Here is a 20,790-nt window from a genome sequence, read left to right as displayed (position 1 = left end):
TGATATGGTGACCCAAAATTGTAATTATAGCATAAAGGGGTCTTTAGCACTTCAAATGTCAGCTGGATGCTCATCCTAAGGAACACTCTCCCTTAAAAATATACAGCATCATTCAGTGAAGGAACCTCAGACTGAGCACATGGATTGGTAATGGGAGAGATGACTATGGAAAGTAGTTGGCTCTACTGACAGATTGCATCCCAGTGACTTTAGGAGGTTTTTAAAGCAATTCAGTGGTCCAAGAAATCGCATCAACTGGGAATCAAGTTCAGGAAAACTAAATACATGGAAAGTTACAGTTGCTTCTTCAGTCTTACTGTCTCTCAGTAGAAATAACTATAAGTAATGAGGCAGGGGAGTAAGGACAAAGCAGTAGAGGGATGAAGTAACACAACACTCAAGCTGGGGGGAGGGGGGGGAACACAAAACAAAACAAAAATAGAAAACACACCACACAACTAGTCAATACGTTATGTGTAGAAACTGCCTACTTTCTTCCTAGCCATTGTGCTTTTATATTAAGTTGTAAGAGGCTTCTAAGGCATTTCAAGCATTTCCACCTACTCTCCACTTTTATGCATCAACACTGATTCTCGTAGGCAAGAAAGCTTGCTGAGAAGTCATCTCTTGGGGTTAAATTTTAACAGACCATGTTATATTCACATAGGCCTGGTTAATGAAGAAATGACTGGTGGAAGGTATAATATCCTGACCTTCTGTGATGAATTTTAATTGCTTACAGATGGTTAAGCTTGGCCCTACCTTCCCACCTGAAAAGATCCGCATGGATAATTTCTCCCTCAACCTTACATGGTAGAGCTGGCATTTTATGGGGCGCATTGCTGTGCTCATGAGTTACCTGCCATGTGTCCTGTGGCAGGTGAAGTAGAGCAGTGGGTCACGTGTGACTCAGGCATGGAGAAGCCGAGGTGGGTGTTAAGCTGGAATTACTCTGCCCTTATCCAACTGAAAAATTCCAGTTGGAAATGCCACAGCCACTGTAAATCAAGTCATTTCTAGCAGCCAGCCCTGTTGTTCTGACTTTTACGATCTCCATCACTCTTCTAGATTTGTCAAACTTTGTTCTTCAAAGTGAATTATTCCTCATCCCCAGCTCAGGCTCCCCCTCTGCCTGGGCAGGTTGCCACAGGAGAACAAGGCCATTTTTAGAGGAAAGTCAGCTTGGAAAAACTAAGGAAAGGAAGCAAGCTCTCTTCAAATCTCTCCATGAAATGAAGAATGTCATTCCAACTGGGAAGTGAGACCTTTTCCTTCTACAGCACATTAATGCCACTAACAACTCAGAAGAGACCAACAGATTTACCAAAGCTGAGGTCAACTTGCAATTTACAAAAAATCTTTTAATAAGGTCTACAAAGTACGACTACTTGAATTTCAGAGAAGCGCAGATATCCATTGGAAAATGTACAAAGCTTTTCTCCTGTATAAGCAGTTTATAGAACAAAGGTCTGATCAAATAAACAACAATCCATAACACAAGATGCTTTCGCAGAATCACACATTGCCAGATTCAACTCTCAACATCCTTATTCAGCACATTCTATATGTGCCCTTTTTTTTTTTTTTTTAATATGCGTTTTTTGCAAATAAACCACTAACTTTGCATGGAGCAGCTTGTGAGATCCTGAAAGATTTTCTGCCAAATCTCCTCTACACTATGGTGTTAATTCACCACATAAATATTCAAAGATATTCTTGAGTAGTTGCCATGAGGGAAACCTCTCTTCTGTAGCTACACGGTCACAGCCATGCTTAGCTCACTGCACTAACGCTCTGCCCTGGGATCAAAATGCAAAGTCAGGCTCTACAAATTTTTCTGAGAAATCAACAAACTTCCGCTAAGAAAGGAAAAAAAATAACACCGAGAAAACAAGTGATGTTGGTCATCCCAGGACACACTTATCCCCTGTAATTTAGCTGCAAAGCAGGAACCCCAAAATTTTCCTTGTAGATGGTGCATAAAGCTCCCTTTGGTTATTGCTTCCACATTTTTTTAACCAACAATCCAAAGCCAGACCTGAAAAATTCATTCCAGGATGGGCTTCCATATGAATAGTTGCAAGGGGACAGATGGAAAGGCAAACACCCTATACTTCAAGAATTCCTCAAATACTGACAAAGACAACAAAAGACTGTCACAAGAGCTTATGATGAGACATCCCAGCTAAGCAGAGTGCTAAACAAGGCTGAAGAAATTCATCCACATCTTCCACAGCTCATGACCAGGTCAAGCACTATGTACACATGAGCTCAAAGTTAAAATAAGTTTGGGAACGGACAGGCTTATTTTGTGCTAAACACAGAGAGTCTGAGACAGGAAGGCACGAAGGAAAAAAAAAAAGTAAGATCAGATGCCATTTTGTTCACATTTCTTATCCACTGTAAAGAGACAAATCTCCGTTTAGAGATTAAAACACAAAGAACTGAAGGCCAAGGTGATATTTTACACCATTATTTCACCTAGCTTTATATTAAATATATTTTTGTTGAGGATGTAATTTTAAAAGTAGTCTCTTTTACATATGTATTCTCACTTGAACAGGAAAATAAAATATCTTTTTCAAAATTAAATATGTGGTTCTTCATATTTGATTTGGTTCCTTATTCTACAGAAGGAAATGTGAAATAGGAATTTTAGAAATTACTTGACGCTGAAGGCAGTTGCTTAACTAGTTCCACTTATTATGAAAAAAAAAGGCAAATTATAACCATTGGATGAGGTCTGGATAAGATTTTAGCAAAGAAAAATCCACTCACATTGTGTTAATACACCACCCTTTATTATTGAGATGTAATTAAACCTGCTTGCTCTTACTTTGCAAAAACTGCAGAGCACTGTTTTTACACTGGAATGGTAGAACAGCAAGTTACCTATTTACGCTGCCAATATTTAAATAAACAGCAGATGGTTATTTGTAATCAGCTGGAGGACTCGAAGATGTGATCTGGCTGACCCACCCACTCCTCAGCTATACTCTTGTCATTCCAAGTCCTACAGAAGGGTATAGAAAAAAATGTCGAAAGACTGTTAAGGAAGGAATTCTATGTATAATAAAAACTTTATCTTGTCCCACTTGATTAAGATAGTTAAAGTATGCCTGAGTTAAAAAATAGTAATTTAACCAGAAATTATCATGATTTGTGCACTAATTGAATAATTATGTCTAAAAATAACAGTCCGCAAAATAAGTTTTATAACTATACCCACCTTACACAGAAGGGGCAAAGTATACATCATACACTAACTCTTAATGTAATTAGATTTTACAATTTGCCAAACTTTCTAAAAAGGTTTTCATGATACCTTGCAGATTCCAAACTGTAGCAGAGTTCAATTTGTTCATCCAAAAAGGAGAAGAATAAAAAGAAAGGGGAAAAACTTTATTCTCTGCTAAGTGTGCCACAATACAGATACAAAGCAGATAAAAAGACGAGTCCCACACAATTCACAGACATTCTTTTTCCCCCGCTTACACCACAGTGCCTCCCAGATAATAGATCCAGATCAAAATCCATCCCAACAGCCACAGATTCTCACCAAGATCAAACCTAATTAATTCAATTGCTTTTTAAAGACTTCCAGTAACATTAGTTACCATAATTACAACTCATCTACTCTGTCAGCTGATAACCTTTTGGCTCTGCTAAATTTGGGAGAGCCAAGAATGTGTGATTTCCTTTTCTTCATTGTACTGTAAATGAGAGTTGAGTCCCAAATGTCTGCAGCCTCTTTACATTTTTTTGGCAGCACAAGAGGTTCTTAATAGGATAGCGAGTTAAGGTCCTTTTCAAGTGCTGGAATAGCATGAAAGGAGCCTTATTGCAAATGAGAATGCCAGGCAGACATAATATCTTACAAGGAACAAAAGCCCTTTTTCTGCCTTCTGTCCTCAAATCACTAGAAGGAAAAAAACAATTATGTGCATTTTGGTATAAAGGGAAAAAAGTGTCAGCTTTGTGCACATAAGGACTCAAATCCACAACGAAACAGACTTTTTAAACTATAAGAAACAAGTGTAGAGTTACAATTCATTTCACAATTTCTCTCCTCATTCCCATACCCACACAAATTATGCAGAATAGTGTCATACTCAGGTTGCACCAGTCCCAGGCCAGATACATTTTTGTTTCAGATTACCACTACAGTATGTTAGCATCTTTCAACAGCACACTAAATCAGAACTCATGTTTTGTAACCCTTTCCTTCTTTCCTCAGGCAGTAAAGTGGAGTTCAACAGAACATTATATTTTCATGTATTTTATTATATGAGGATGGAAGTATAAGTTAAAGCCACAGACTGCAGGGCCAAAATAAGAAGCTACAACAAAAGGTGGCAAGAACTAGCATGGAAAATAAATAAACCAGCAAAACATTTCTAAGCAATCTTCGTTTATCTTAGTCAATTTATCTGAACATTATATAGACACAGCCCATTTTGTCACCTCGCTAATGGTTTCTGCTTCATCCTGTCCAGCAGCAGCAGGGCAGTGCTGTGGAGCAAAGGACACAGCAGAGCTTCCAAGGTAACAACCAACAGCAAATCCAAGCTTTCATTTTTTTCTTCCCAAATCACACTTAAACCAAAACCTCCGTGCAAGTACAATATCCAACATTAAGTACTTTTTCCTAGCCAACTCCAGTAACAAGATTTGCAGTAGATCATATTTTCTCCAAAGGTCTGTTCAACAGATTTGGACTAGTTCAGAGAGGACATGATTGTCAGCCACAGACTTCATCCTGAAATTAATCACCTAAACTAACGCCACTGAATCTCTTAAGAATGAATACAACAGCCTAAGTAATCTTCAATATCTTTCTGGAAAGAGATAGAGAGTAAAAGCAAATTTGACATGCCTACAACAGGTCAGCATTTCTGGGACCCTTCACTGCTTTCAGACCAGTTTCCTCAGTGCTAAAGGCATCCTGCCCAGTTAAAGACAAAGAAACCATTACATCACATGCAATACTTTGCCCAGAACACCACAAATACATTGGTGTTGAATTATGTTCTGTTGTTCATAAAACCACAGACTATGGGATCCACCAGGTATTACACGCTCCTCTTCCTCTTCTAACCTAGTTCCTGTTGAAGGAAATATATTCTGCCTCAGAAGTGGGCATTACATGCTAGAGTGATCCTTGACCTAACCCAGTAACCCCTAATTTAGGTGTAGCATTGAGTGAACCAGCAAGAGACAGTTTCAAGAGCAAAATTAAAGTAGCTGCAAGAAGCAGGGGCTACTGCAACGTGAAAGTGCCCTGGAGCAGAAGTTCCACACTCACATTCCTCTGTGGGGCAGGTACCTCCCTCAGCTTCACTTACTGATGCAACACACATCACATGCGATTCCTGTGGGAAGTGACAACAACCTCACCCAGCAAGTCACCAAGAACCAGACCTCAACTGTGCCTACCATAACATGCTGCATCTTTCACTTTGTATGATTGGCTATGCTTTACAAATGAATGCAAAGTGGAGAACATAAAGCTTAGGAGGCATTTGACAAGGATAACCCTGCATAATGCCCCTGCAAGCCCACTTACCACCTCAAAGCCAGAGCACCACTATGTCTGAGCTAACAAGCTCTGAACAGCACATACCCTGTGTCAGCGCTCAGCCCTTGCTGGTAGCACCAGTCAAACCAAGGAAACAGCTCTCCAAACATACCCTCCATGTCTCCTCCAGCCAAACATGGAATCAATTTCTTGTGAAAAGGGTCCATAGTTTAACTATGTGGTGACATAATCCTGTCTATATACAGCCCTAAGCTCCCCTTCTTTCTAAACATCCCAATTATTTGGACCGTGACACTGATATAAACTTCAGGATGGTTATCTCAACTGGGGTAACTGATCACAGCAGTGAAAACCCTCTTTTTCCTGCAGCGGGCTTTTGTTCAAAAATGTATCAGAACTGTTCCTGCACACAGGCCAGACCACCTTGCAGTACAAAAACTGTTTATCATGATAACACTACGTTCTCACAACCATCAACAAGGGTGGTGGCCAGATGGTTGCTAATGCCAGCAATGCAAGGGTATGTTTTGGTTGTTCTATTTTTGGGAGGGAACGAGAGAGAAAAACTCCTTTTCTCTAGCTCAAGTGATGACCTTTCAATATCTTTCTCCTGGGAAAAATATCAAGGCTTACTGCAAGTCTGCTGTTCATCTTAGACCTGCATCTTTCAGCATCACACTTTGGTCCTGATGTTTCATTGTCAGCTTCAACAAATGGACAAGCTTGTTAATTCCTTTTTTCTTTGGCCTCAAGCCTTAGACACAGTCATCAAGCAACATATCTCTAGCACAGAAATGCTCTCACCCCCAGAACATGTTGGGGTTTACCTGACCTAAGAAATGCTCCCAATATTCTCTGGCCCCTCACACTCTTCTTGTCACATTTTGTCACTGTGTGACAGGTCAGGAACAGGCCACATCTCACTCTATGCTGTAGCCCAGTGCTAAGAGTAATGGTCAGTGGTTTGAACCCTTTGAAAATTTGAACTGGTATTTCGAGAGCAAGAAGTCAGCATGAGGACTCTAATGAATAGGCAACTGCAGGAAAGATGGGCACCACCCCAAATCCCTCTTCCTCCCTGGTCCCATGACTCTGTTTTGGAAAAAGTGACCACTGCGTGTTTAGCACTGTGTTTGATGGCCAAGGCCCTGAGTACAACCCAGTGTCAAGGACCCGGCAGGGGCCGCAGCCAGCAGAGGCCTCACAGCTCCCTCCAGCCTCCCAGGTTTCTTCACCTTCTCAGTCTTCTCTGTACAAATATTCATACAGGCACCACGTCCAAGGAAGAGCAACTAAGCTGGTGACGGATTTGGAGCACAAAGCTCATGAGAAGCAGCTGAGGGAACTGGGGCTGTTTAGCCTTGAAAAAAGAAGGCTGAGGGCAGTCCTTATCACTGTTTACAACTGCCTGAAAGGAGGTTGTAACATGGAGGGTGTTGGTCTCTTCTCCCAAGTAGCAAGTGATGGGATGAGAGGAAATGGTGCCGAGTTGTGTCACGGGAGGAAAAAAATTATTCACAGAAAGGGTTGTCAGGCATTGGAACAGGCTGCCCAGAGAAGTGGTGGAGTCACCATCCCTGGAAGTATTTAATAAAATGTGTAGACATGGCACTTAGTGGTGGACTTGGCAGTGCCAGGTTAATGGTTGGACTTGATGATCTTAAAAGGTCTTTTCCAACCTAAACAATTCTATAATTCTGTCTCTGCAAACAACTTTGTCTTCACCAGAGTTATATTCTGTAAAGTTGATCTAGAGCAGCAGGTAAATTGTCTAGGAAAGCTTTTTCCCCCTCCCTGCAAATGCCTGCAGGGCCAGGGAGGTAAAGCGTGGGAGCCAACAGAGCTCATCAGGGAAAAAGTATTATGCCTTCTACCTGTTTCACTAGATTTTTCGACCTTCTCAAACTGCCTCCTGTCCACCACACAGATGCTGCCGAAAAAGCAGCAGTACAGGGGTCCCCAGGCATCAGCATACAGCTCCACCACATGCCAGGGCACATCCCAGGGCAGCTGAAGCCAGCATGGTCACATTAGTCCTTCCAGCCCTCCCTCATACCAGGATGCAAGCTAGAAGGAAAAAAGCTGCTCCAGTTATTTTGCTCTTCCTCCCAAGCATTGTACAGCACACACTAACGCAGTCAACCACAGCCTTCCTCCAACTGGAAGACCATGAAGCTGAATGAGGTAGAGAAAGAACAGAGCACACACACAAGCAACTGCTGGGAAGAACGGAAGTATGATTTTCAAGAAGCAAGGTTTGAGGCTTTTTAGTTTATTTTGGGAATTATTTTTAACTGCATATCACATTCAAAAAATATTATCATACTTGGAATAGAACAGAACATCTATTTTTAAATATTAAGTCACAAGTCATCCCCAGAGACAGGACACATGATAATAAATCAGTGTCACAATTACAAAGTCACTCTGGCTGTAAATTAGCCATGTTGACCATTCTGTGTGTCAGCATGTTTCACATCAATCTCTGGTTTGTATGTGCCACAACACCTCTGCTGCATTAAAGAGAGTACATCTCAGACTCAAGATCCCGCTTTTTAACTCCAGTTACTCCAAAGCATCTTCTTTCAACACCAAATTCTGATGGCCCAACCAGCTGTATACAGCGAGGCAAGTTTATACACTCAAGCAGAGGGCAGGCTATCAGAATTTATGTTTAAAACACGGAAGCTCAAATTGAGAAGCATAAATGTACCAGTCTCGCCACTGATAGTTGACCAGCATTAGCACTAATAAGAGATGGATAAGCAAAGTTACTCCTTCTGTCCAGTACATGTTCTTCCAGTTTGCTCCTTCTGTTCTGGGGGCTGCTTGGTTTAACCTGTGTAACACATGAAGACAGCACTTGTTACCAGTGAGTCACCTTCCCATCCGATGCTCCAGGCAGGACACACAGCAGGACCTCGCCTTCCCCACTGCATCCCCAGCATTAACTTCACAGTTTCTCGGACAGGGAATATGACTCCCAAACTAGCAATCAAGGGGTGATGACCCCCCAAAAGCAATGTGTTTCATGAGATCAGCTACTGTTATTTGCTCCCATTGCATCCCCTCACTTAAGTGAAGCAAAAATATTTAAGTGAAGACCATTACCTTTAAAGTTATGATACCTTACAGCATGCAGAAGGCTCTGTCACATGGCAACTGCGTTGTGTGCCTTGCTCAAAATTAAGCGATCTTTTAAAGTAATTTGGGGATTTTCAGTTAGGAAGACTTTTTATCAAAAATGTGGGTTCTATCTCTATATTTGCTTCATGGAGATGAAAATACCCAACACTGTTAGCCACTATGTAAGCAAAGTAACTACTGTCCTTAAACAATGATGAAATATTTAACACCGCCTGCTGAGAAAACGAGGTTATTAGCATATAGTGAGAGAAAACCCACTCCAGCAGTTTACAGGTAGAGAAGGCCTCAAAGAGGTCAGGAAATTCTTAACTCAGATTTGGAAAGGCAAATAGCCTTCATGATCTAGTACGGAAATTATTCCCCCTCTTAGAACAAACATGAACCACAAAATACAATTTACATGGAATTCATTAGCTTCAAGTTTCCTAAGTTTTAGGAATCACTTCATTACAGGCTAAAATAAAATGTTTATAAACAGATACTTTGGATTAAAACAAAAAAAATCTAAAATTTGGTTCTTTTCAGGTCAATGCCTCACTTCTCCTCTAGAGGAGGGTCTACATAAAGACTGTGAGAAGTCAGTCCTGAAACCTCATAGCAGGTTCTCATCCTCCATCCTGCTGTGCACACAGGGATGTGTAAGAAAGATGCAGACAATGCATTAATCCTTTAGGCATAAAAAAAGCATTTTTTTAAACTCTGAAGAGGTTTAATTAAAGGGGAGGCTCTGCTGTAGGACAAAGTAGTAACAGACACCACTGCAGCTGATGTAGCAGTTACTCCTCCCCTGCATCTCAATAGCTCTGTAAGTCTCAACTGATCTAGTTCTCTTTGGATCAGAAAGCACCAAGAGAAGCTTCAATGTGGAAACCATGCCACAAACTGATGCCATCAGTTTCCCAATACCCATGAACAGAAGGGAAAAGGTTTTCCCAGTAGTGGTACGATGCACCTGGGCATTTGAAGCTTCTTGCTAGAGCCGGAGTATATTTGCTAAAACTGCACCTCTACCCAACATTTTTTATGCATTGGTCTTCACTAGGGGGGAAAAGGAAGAGGGAAAGAGTGGATCTGGTAAGGCAGCAGTGCAGAACACCTGGTGAGAAGTCTGGTATCTACAGAGGCTCTGTAAAACACCTCACTAAAATTAGAGAGAAGAGATGGTTTTCAGTCTCCTTTAATATTGTTTTTCCTGTAATTAAGAAGGAATTTTCTGTTAACATTTAGAGGGCAAATAATGAGCCTGAATTAGGTTTCAATAGCCTTGAATAAACCAAAGCACAGAGCGGCATGACATTTGTGACATGGGAACAAGCCTACTTGAACTCTTCCTTCCTCTTTCTTCCATTCAAATTTGGACACACCAGTAGTGCACTTAGTATAAAATTCACCTCCCCATTAACACAATGGTCAACATTTGACTTATCCTATCAAGATAGCAACATTACCTTCCAAAAGCTTTTCACAGCTTTAATAAATCCTCAAACATTCAGTGAAACCAGACCAATGTTTTTTTTGGGGGGGGCAGGGTTAAAAGTGTCCTTTTGTCCTGAATTCTCAATATTCAAACAATAATGCCTAATTTGGAGGGGGATTGTGCGAAGAAAGTAGAAAAAAAGCAACAACAACATGCACCTGCAGCAGCCTGGAGTATTTATTTCCACCCTCCATGCACCAGGTAGAAACAGCATCCTCCCCTGCAAGTACCTGGGCACTACACAAGCCTGACACTCTGCCAGACAGACTACTCTATTCTTCTGCACAGATCATAAAGTGTACAAATATATTTTCTGAGTAGAAAAAACAGACTGAATAATTCACATCTGTACTGTGACCTTCAATAACTCTCAGATTAAACTTAATAAACTCTATTCTGAATGAACAGTGTGTTAAATTAGCTAAAAATTGATTTAATTTATTTTTTTTTTAAATCTCAGCAAATTAAACTTGCAGGCTCTAAATTGAGCACTACAGCCAGGTCCAAAAGAAAAGAAAAACCAGAAGGAAGCTACTAGACTCTCAGTTTCCACAAAGGCTTTTCTCAAGAATGAAGCATGGCATTAACACAATGTGTTCCCATGAATTTCCATGAGAAGCCTCATCCAAGAACAAGATGTACACGTAGAAATCAGAAAAAGAGAGTAATGAACTCTCTCTGGAACCTATTTATGCTGACCATAGCTGTTTTTCATTATTAAGTTATAAGAGAAGTAAAAGCTTAGAAAGAGGGAATAGAAAGGTCTTGGTCTGTTGTTATTTAAACAGTACTTTATTCTCTTATTTTAATACAATCCTATTTTACAATACAGCTATTAAAATAACATAGAAACCAAAAGACTTCACCCTATTCCCAGCATGGTCCCATAAAATGTTCAAGTAGATCTCCTCCATTTGTTATTCATGCACAGACTGCTCTTCTTTGCTCATCTGGGATAGCCTGGTAAATTGACAACAAGAAAAAAAGCTAGCAAAAATTTTAGAACTTATCTGTCACAACACTTTTCTCTGATCAATAATTTGTAACATAACATTTTAGGAGCATATTCCAACTTCGGTCCTCTGCCATGATCTAAATTAGGAGGGGAGCAAAAAACACATTTCATGCTAGGCAATAAAAGCAGAGTACAAAGGAACTAACTAAAGTTATTTGTGGAATGAATTACATAGACCCATCAAAGTATGTTGTTTTGTGGCTGAAGTGCTTGTTTCTCGACAGCTAAATGCATAAGCCAGTGACTGCCCTTATAAATTTTCTTAATTCCTCTACAAAATCTCTCAGTTTTTGGATGGTGGATCCTCCTGGTTTTTGAAGTTGAGGGGAAATGGTGTTAAAGTCCAGAAAGGACCTCAATTACCAATAATTAACAGCTGAAAATTATTGCTGCACGCTCCTTATATTGATCAGCAAAATAACCTCAATAATACATATCTAATGTCTGTCTTGTAGCCACATCTTTTCCTACCAGCATGTATCCAGTGTTTTTGAGAGAGAAGCTGGTCTTTTACCAAAACACACAGTCACCCTATCTCCCAGCAGCTAAAGACTCAGCAGCTCTTCAACACTTCTTCCATACCCAGCAGAAGACCCCACATCTGAGAAGACTAGGCTGCTAGAAAATGCTTCCCCAGCACAGAGCTGCCTTGTTGCAAGAGAAACTACCAATGAGGCTAAGCAATGCTCAAGTTATTCTTCTCCAGCAACTCAACACATCTGATGCATCTGTCCCATGCACACTGAGTAATGAATATCTAAAAATGCAAATTATCAAAGAATGAACACATTTCTGACTGTAAGAAACCTTTACAAGAAGGCCACTGTCACAGTTGAACATGGGTCCCCACTAGATAACCAGCCTCCCCTGCATCACTGGGGCTCACTTCCAGAGCTGATCAGACAGTCAGGGGGAAGACACAGCCCATTACACAACCAGACAGACTCAACCCTGCCCTTGGCAGATGGAACTGTGACTGCTCACACCCCCCAGTACAGCTGACCATCTTGTGCAGCTTCCCCACCAATCACCAGCACCTAGCCCAGCCCCAGCCTCCCTAGGCACCATCCACAGCCAGGTAAGAGTCTCCCGCCTGCTCAGACATGCACCTGGAGTCATGGCCAGCAACTCTGTACCAGCCTCAGCCTGCTGGTCCCACAGACAACTGACTAGAAAAGATAACTGCAAACGTTCTTATTTTTGTTCAGTTATACTTTTTTTGGCTCCACTCGGGGCTGAGTCAAACTCAGTTACAATAGTTAAAGTAAGCTTTTCTTTTTACTCTCTCCAAAGGCAGTATCAGGTGGTTTGATGTCCTTTCAAGAAAGAGGTCCAAAGATGTCATATCCTAATAAATAAATAAATGGCACTTTCTGGCTCCTGCTTATTAACAGCAAATGTTTCACTGACTCTGCAGCTGTGTGTATTTACAAGTCAGTAGTTTCTTGCCTCATTCCCAAAACTACAGCTTGCAACAGAACCATATCATTGTCTTGTGTCAAACCCACGTGTGCCAGAGGGTTCTTCTATTTCCTTAGCCTGTTATTTTTGTTGCTACCTTTAGAACTCCCAGCTTTCTTCTAAGGATATACTGTCAGTTTCTGAAATTACAGCTCCGCTTGCTTCCCCATTTCATTACAGAAACACACTGGGGGAGGGGAGGAAGACATAAAACAGACTTCTGACAAAGTATGGAACACTAGAAGTTATTCTTTCATCAACACAATAAAAAGTCAGACAGTGCAACTCCTCCCTCCCACCTCATGATGTTTAAACCCTGTTATTCGTTCTTCAGACTGTGATTAAGGCATCCAAATAAATGCAGTTCTCCCTAACTTTGCACTAGGAGCATCTCAGCTTGCAGGATGGGTGGGAAGAGCTGAGTTCTTCTAATTGTGCATTTTCCTTTGAAGGAGAGACACTGTACAACACACGAAAAGCACATCACACGGGCTCTGAGCACTCCAATCCATGCTGACACCTGGCAGCAGAGCAGTTATACTGTCCTGAAACAAGAGCTCAGCTCAAGCCCACGTGCTCTTCCCCTCCCATACCTACACTGAATTACCTATATTCCAGTCCACCTTACCAATTACTTGCATTCAAAAACGTTAATAACAATACTGCCCTACTTCTTCCTGCTCACAGAAGTCAACCCCAACACACACACCATGGACAAGTGGTTCTGCTAGGAAAACTAGTCAAGGCAAGGAGGAAAACTATGAGCAATTACTGAGAAGTGTTAAAACAGTACAGTGAATTCTTTGCTCAGCTGCCCAACACTTTGAACTGTGTTCATTTATTCTCACATAAAAATACTTTTATTAGACTGTATGAGATTCCTGCTTCTTTCCCCAGGCTTGAGTAGGGGACACAAAGTTTCAAGGAGAGCTGGGGGAGGTGGAGCCAGGAGCTCTGCACTGCTCCTGGTCAGCAGGGGAACCTCATCGGCAGGGAGTCCCACACCACCAGCAGCTGCTTCTCCCCACCCTGACTTTTCAACCTCTTTAGAAACACTTAGCACACTGCACACAGTGCCTCACATAGCAGCCCTTGCCCAGGGTTATTTCTTCATTTCCTGGCAGAGAATGTGCAAATCAATGGGCTGCTTTTATGGTTTGGGTTTGGTTTTTTTTTTTCCTCCCCAAGGAGCCTCGATTTCTATTCCAAGGCAAAGTCGTGCTTCAAGCACACAGAGCAGCATATGTTATTTCTTCACCTACCAATCAAAAGACTAGAAGAAACCAGCCTGGTACTTATATATCTGCCATTTCATAAACGTTAGGCAATACCCTAGAACTGTCTTCATTGCAGCATCCAATCTGTCCCCAGCAGACAGCCCAAGAAAAGGAGACAATATAAACGGCAGAGAGGAGCCAGGCTACAGCAACTTAAAGTTTAGTTCTGAAAAAACAGTCATTTTAGTGGCTATAAATAAGGAGCAGCAAGTTTGTCACTTGTCTTTAACACCTTGTCCACACACACTGCACGAATGTCCCTGAAGAGTTGTCACAGTGCAAAACCAGCTACACCAACTCTGCGCCCACTTCACGAATCCTAAGGGTCTGCCTGCGACTATACTGACTCCTAGCCATTTCACACCGATGGAGCCAAAAATGACAAATGAGAAGCAAGGCGTTTGGCCTGTGGCAACCTGGCAGCGAGAGGCACAACCAAAGGAACTGGTTCCAAAGGCAACCGCAGGGCAGGGAGATCCTGAAGCAAGGGGGCTGCCAGTCAAGTAAGCATTTCTTCATGGGGACAGACAACAGCAGCAGTTCTTGGAGCAAGCCTTGCTCAAGAACTCCAAAAATAAGTTACGATTTCTCAAACCAGTCTTTCAGTCAAATATGTTTAGTGTAATTAAAAATGAAAGGTAGATGAGGAAAATTAAGTTCCCCTCAATTTAGGCAGGAACTCATATCTTAAAATGCACCAGAGGCATAGAGTAATCTTCCAGAAATGTTTTTCCTGTCACTTCTTACTGTTTAATTATATATTACCATTCCAAGCTGCCATGACAGATTTTAAGTGAGTTTGTCTTTTTTTCATAATTAATCATAGCAAAGACTCATCTGTTCTTCAAGCTGCGTGATGACAGCACTGTTTTCACCACTGTAAGGCAATCATCCCACAGCATTCCTTCCCGAAAGCTATTGCAAAGAGAAAAACTCACCTATCTGCACAAGATACCTTTCAAAGATATAAATCAGTTCCATACACATTACTTCATACTATAGGGAAGTAAAAAGAGGGAAACTGCTTTTCCATATCAAGCAATCACACAGATGTACAGGCTAATAATGCTAAATAAATGCTAATATTATATATACACCAAACATAACCATCCAGGAACAAGTTTCCTACCCCTTAGACATCAGACTCTCAGAGCCACCATCTGCCACTGGTGCAGCAGGAAGGGAGGCAAAAAAGACACTTAGTTGTTCTGAGACCATAAGGCAGCCTCACTTGTAATTACCATAGCTAGCACAGTTATTTTCAAGGCAGCTTCGGTCACCATCATATTCTATTTTAAGTGCAGAAGATGCATCTTTGAAAATAACTTGTATCTACACATAGATCAATGCTAACAAACTGTCTAATCAAAGAAAAGCCACATTCAAAATAATAAATGTTAATGGAACAAGAGAAACTAGTGTCACTTTCTTTTTCTAGCATCATAAGTCACAAAAGTGAGATTTCTGGGAAAGAAAAAAACAAACAAACTCTTTTGCTTTGGGTAATCCATCATTTATCAGTTATAACAGCTACAGCATACACCATGTTCATAGAAAGAAAGTTTTCTTGCTGACTACTGAAGGAATGAATATTTTCAACATAACCAATAACATACATAGATCTCTGTTCTAAGTGTCATCTTCTTCATCCCCTCAGTTTGAACTCCACAAAGGATGAATTAGATACTTGCAAATTTACTTTTCCCATCCGTGAAAGCCTGTGACACGCACTTTTTTTCACAAGCAACAAAAACAAACCTGCTGTTAACTTATTTTGATTGCTCTCCTGCATACTTCACATAGTATGCTTGTACCTTCCCAATTACAAATCATTAAGAACAAAACTTACATGGCTAGTTCTGCTAGGAAAAAACTGCATAGATGGGCACCACACAACGCTGAGCAGCAGTAAAACTTCATGTGTCTTATTACAGTCTCATAACAGTAACTTCAAATTAAAGCTCAAGTTTTCAATAGCCAATCACTGCATTGGCATTGCCACCTTTATGGCTTTCTAGCTGCTTCCCACTTTTCCAAAACAAGACAACTGAAGTATAGCGCCTACAAAAAGACTATATATTCCATTTGACAGGCTGCTAAAGACTAACATTTACATTTGTATCCTTGTATCCAAATATTTAGAAACATTTTTACCAGTACCACTCTTTGTTAAGGGCTGACCTCCCAAAGAGTCTTGCATTCCAAATGACTTTTTTTTTTTCTGAAGTTATAACAAAGTATCAGATTTAGCCATATCTCTTAACCACCGCTTTCAGAAGATGAATGTTTTTAAACAACCACCATAGACGAAAAACACCTTGAAAGAGACAGAGAACTGCCCAGGAGAGCACAGAGAGAAAGTGACATTTACACAGAACATTATACAGCTCTCATTTACAATAATAAACTGTTTTCAGTGTTCCCAATTTAAAAAATGCATAGGAACAACATACACTTAAAAATATTACGACATATTAAACCACTTAACGATTTTGGCCCACTGGAAGTGAGCTTTGTATTTTATTTAGTAAGGGTGAAAATATAAAACGCATATTTGCATGTCTTCTCTAATCAAAGTGTTAGAGATTTCCTGTATCACAGATGATGATCTTACAGAGTAGCGGAATAACAGCCCATTTTCCATGACAAAGGAAAAAAAACGCAGCAATCTTAAACCTTGGCTGGTTCTGCTCTCCATAGCCTCAAAACTCAAACAGACCCCTAGCTACCTCAAATATTACTGTTATAGGGCAATGCTTCTACTGTACTCCAGTCACTTATACTGTGAAGAATATCCTGCACTAGATAAGTCTTTCCAGTAAAGCCAGCTTAGTTTTCCTTTCTAAGTATCAAAATAAGAATTCTTTTTTTCCAGATATCTGGGAAAAATGGAAGCAGAGCTTATAATATTTTTCCCCAGCCCCAACAACTAGCCTTTAATTTGCTGTCATCTGTACTTCAGCAAACTTCAGCTCTTTCACTAGGAAATCCATCCCACAGATTTACTTGTAGGCAATGGTTCAGATCTGAGTTGTGTAGTACAGTAACTAACTTGAAGAAATCACACATCCAGATCCAAATCAGTGCATTATTTAGAAAATATGAGCTATTTAAGACCAATCTTCACTCACCATTTTTAGTTTCATGCACAAGTCTTTTGGCCTTGAGTCTTAGAATGTGCATCACTCTCTCATTAACAGAGAAGTTAAAGTGGTTGTAATAGGAGATTTACAATCATCTGCCTTAACCAAAACAACAGAACTTACTGACCAACTTGTTCATTCAAGGAAAACCTCAAATACAGCCGTATTTCCTCAGACATCCAATAAAATGGTAGTACTTGCATACATATATGCATGCAAACTGCCTGCAAGCCATCCCCAAACTCAGAGCTCTTAAAAGTGCTGACCACACACTTATAATCAAAGTTATGTCCAGGGGTTTCAAAATAACAGCAGAAAATATATACAAGCACTACAGAAACTGCGATAGAAATGCTTGTAGTTTTACATTTCATAAACTGCACTTGTAGAAGTTAAGAGGAAGACTGTCTCCACAAAGTTGTCATTTCTTAGACCTCCTCTTGCTGAGGAACAAGTTACTCAAACACCAACATGATCCAGATTCAAACCCGCATCCTGCGTAACCTGGCATATCAAATCACCACCAACCAAAGAGCTAGAGTCTTTTAATGTATGGAACATTTAAAAAATACTCTGCTATATTTCAGATATCAAAGGAAAACCTTTTGACAACAGAAGCCTTGTGCATTTAAGAAAGAAAAGATAACCTTTGAGGATAAAGAAGTGAGCAGCCAGTGTCTGGATGTAGCATAAATTTCTACCAAGGTTTAATCAACTTCTCTGCCCTTCTAAAGTCTCTGCTCTCCCCCTGCTAAAATGAGGGTACCTCCTCGCCCACCACAGCATCCACCAGAGCCTCAGAAGACTCAAACATACAAGCAACAAAAAAAAAATCCCATGTTTTTCCAATAACCTTCAGATCTGCTACATGAATGTTTTACTAGAGGAAATGACTGAGCAAGTAGCCTTAGACAACTGTTTTACATTAAGGAGGAAGCACATTAATTTACTGCACAAGTACTACCGTGATGCACTTTTAGGAGGTGCAGTATTGTGGCCACAGTTGCCATTTTCAGTGTGTGAGAATAAACATAAAAGCTGCCAACACTAGGTTGCATAAGAGCACTTTAAGCACATAGTTATTTACAAAGGCAGAGGTAATTATAATGCAGAAGGTGGATCCCAAACAGACTTGACTAACACTGTCAAAAAAACCCCCAAAGATCTGCAATTACTACTACTTAATTGCAGGACAGCTGCATGAACAGCCTCAGTTGCTCACTGTACTACCAAAATACAGCCAAAAGAGAAATCAGAAAAAAATACGCTCCTTAAGAATGCAAGCTAATATCAGAAACTAGGCATAGAGGAAAAAATAAGAAAACACCATTTGTCCTACCTGATCTGGACTTGATGATGTCACTGAACTCGCTGTGTCCCCCACCGGGTCCTTCTTCCTGGTCCGAGACGCTGGCCATGCTCACGAGCTTGGGAACGTCACGGGCTCAGTCTAAATCCGTCGGACGAGGGTTCCCATGGAGGGCTCGGCTCTGCACCAGCGCCTACAGAGCAGAATCAGGAACAGTGGCATCAGAAGTCCACGGGCCACACCAGGCGTGACTCCGCTGGCAAAGCAAGGGAGCCCCGCTCCTGCCGGGCTGGGGCATGTGCCAGCTGGGAGGGGACCAAGGGCAGCCGCGCTCCTCCGGCCGACCCAATAGCGTGAGAGCCACCTGTGGGAGAAGCCGCGAAGTCCCTCTCCCGGGCAGGAGCAGCCGGGCCCCGCCGGACGGGCCCCGCGGGACGGGTCCCGCACACGACCCCGGGCGGCTCCCCTCCCGCCCGCCCCGAAAGAGGCGCTGCCACCCCCACTCCCCCAGCGGGGATTTTGACCCAGCGGGCGGGCGGCCGGGCGTGCCGGCACCTCCTCCCCGTGGGGTGAGCAGCCGCCCCTCGCCCGGCTGCCCCTCCGCCCCGCCTGCTCCTCTGCCGCCCCGCACCGGCACCCCCGCCCCGCCCACAGGTGCCCCCGCCGCAGGAGTTACGCCTTCCGCCCCCTTTTACCGGCTCAGAGTCAAAGAACTAACTTTCCCTTTCCCGCCCCTCCCTCCTCCGGAGCCGCGGTGCCCGCCGTCCCACCCCGCTCACAGAGGTGCCAGGGCACTCGCCGAGCGCAACCCACCGCCGCCACTTACCCCTCGGACACGGCGGCGGTAGGCGGTCCCGCTGCCCCACGGCACAGCCCGCTCCGGCTCCTCCCCGCGCCCCGTCCCCCGGCAGCGGCGGTTCCCGCGGCGCTGCGCTGGCGGACCCACAACTTTCCGTGCGAGCTTCTGCCGCCGCCGCCGCCGCCGCTCCTCCTCCGGCCCTCCCGGCCCTGCGGCGGCTCCTCCCTCAGTCCCGGAGCCCCTTTGTTCGCGGGGCCAGCGCCACAGCTATGGGAGAGCCGGCCCGGCCGCGCGGCCCCTTCTCTAGAGGGAGCGGGAGGGGCGGGGCGGAGCCCCCGCGGGCCCCGGCCGGGACGGGGCGTGGTAGAGAGGGGCGGGGCGAGGCCCGGACCCGCCCCCGCCCCGGGCCCGCGGGCGGTTCCCGTCTCGGCCCCGCAGGGCCTCAGCACCGGCGGCTGAGGTGGGGCCGGCGGCAGGAGCCGCTCCGCTCCTCCCCCGGGGCCTTCCCGGCCTCACCTGTGCGCTCCTGCCTCTCCTCTCTTTTCCTTTTCCCCCCAGATACAAGTGCGGTCGCACGGCGAGTCTCGCTGCTCGCTCGCCCTGTTAGCAGCGAAGTCGCACGGCAAAGGAGCACGACAAAACCTGAGGGACATTTAGGACGTCTCCAGACCCAGCAGCAGGAAAGTTGCCGGTTTTGGGCGGATGTCCCAGCTCCATCTCACGGGGTCGCTTGACAGCTGGAAGTGTCGGGTGGTTTTCAGCAAAAGGAACAGCATGGATCACGAAAAATGTGCTGCACTGGACAGCGGGGATCTGTAGTCATTTTTTTTAATGTATGATCAGACATATACGTTAATAAAATACGTAGCTCACACTAAGTAATTTATTGTCACATTTGCAATCTGGGAATGAGCGCAGTCATATTTGCTCAGCGAAGTAATGGTTCCTCACCTGTGCTGCAAGGCTGCTGAACACGTGGCCCGTATCTATCTGGGTAAGCATTAGTCTGAAGTTTCAGCCATACCCAAGGGACACCATAGTTGAGTAATTCCTCTGTGTTATCTGCCTGGCCTCAGCTGTCGGCCCAAAACGTTTTCAAGGCTAGATGTATTCCCACCATTGAGTACCTCACTGCCTCAATAGCAAAACCAGGTATCAGCCAGCAGTCTGCAGAAAAGGTGCCGAATTTATTGGCTAGAAGAAAGGAGGGAGCGCAGGTTTAGCAACATGTCCATTTTGTATCTCCATGTGAACAGAAACTGGTAGCAATGAAATGAGAAAAATGTGTCTTCCAAGGTTTTTTTTTCTTATCACCTCACAGCTCATGAGTTTACTAGGCACTACAAATAACAATAATAAACAAACACTGTGTGTATTTTAGCCTAAGCTAACTTTGATATTTACCCGTACATTACTATTTCCCCCAAGGAAAAGAAAAAAGAGATACCTCAAAGAAACAAAACAAGCTACCTGTAAATCATTATTATCATAATTTTAACTGCATTTAACATTTTTTCCTCAGCCTTTGATCTCTGCAGTACATGTGTAGCAGTGATTAGGACTTACTGTTCTGCGTTGCAGAAGGCAGGGCCTCGCAGATGCTGCAATGTATTTTTGCACTTT

General features: G+C 42.9%; 1 protein-coding gene across 1 annotated transcript in view; it reads right to left on the bottom strand.

Annotated features, from left to right (window-relative positions):
- UTRN (utrophin) overlaps nt 1–19,499 on the bottom strand; it is a 370,439-nt gene extending 350,940 nt beyond the window's left edge. Inside the window, exons 1-2 of the mRNA XM_065835372.2 lie at nt 19,195–19,499; nt 18,399–18,561 (exon numbers count right to left, since the gene is read on the bottom strand). Of these exons, the coding sequence (XP_065691444.2) occupies nt 18,399–18,477 (79 nt within the window). The 5' untranslated portion in view covers nt 18,478–18,561; nt 19,195–19,499. The remainder of the gene's footprint in view (nt 1–18,398; nt 18,562–19,194) is intronic.
- Between the last annotated feature and the right edge of the window lie 1,291 nt (nt 19,500–20,790).

This window comes from Patagioenas fasciata, chromosome 3 (genome assembly GCF_037038585.1).
Source record: "Patagioenas fasciata isolate bPatFas1 chromosome 3, bPatFas1.hap1, whole genome shotgun sequence".
NCBI lineage: Eukaryota > Metazoa > Chordata > Aves > Columbiformes > Columbidae > Patagioenas > Patagioenas fasciata.
Note: the sequence above shows the minus strand (reverse complement) of the source record. Positions and strands in the feature narration are given on the sequence as shown.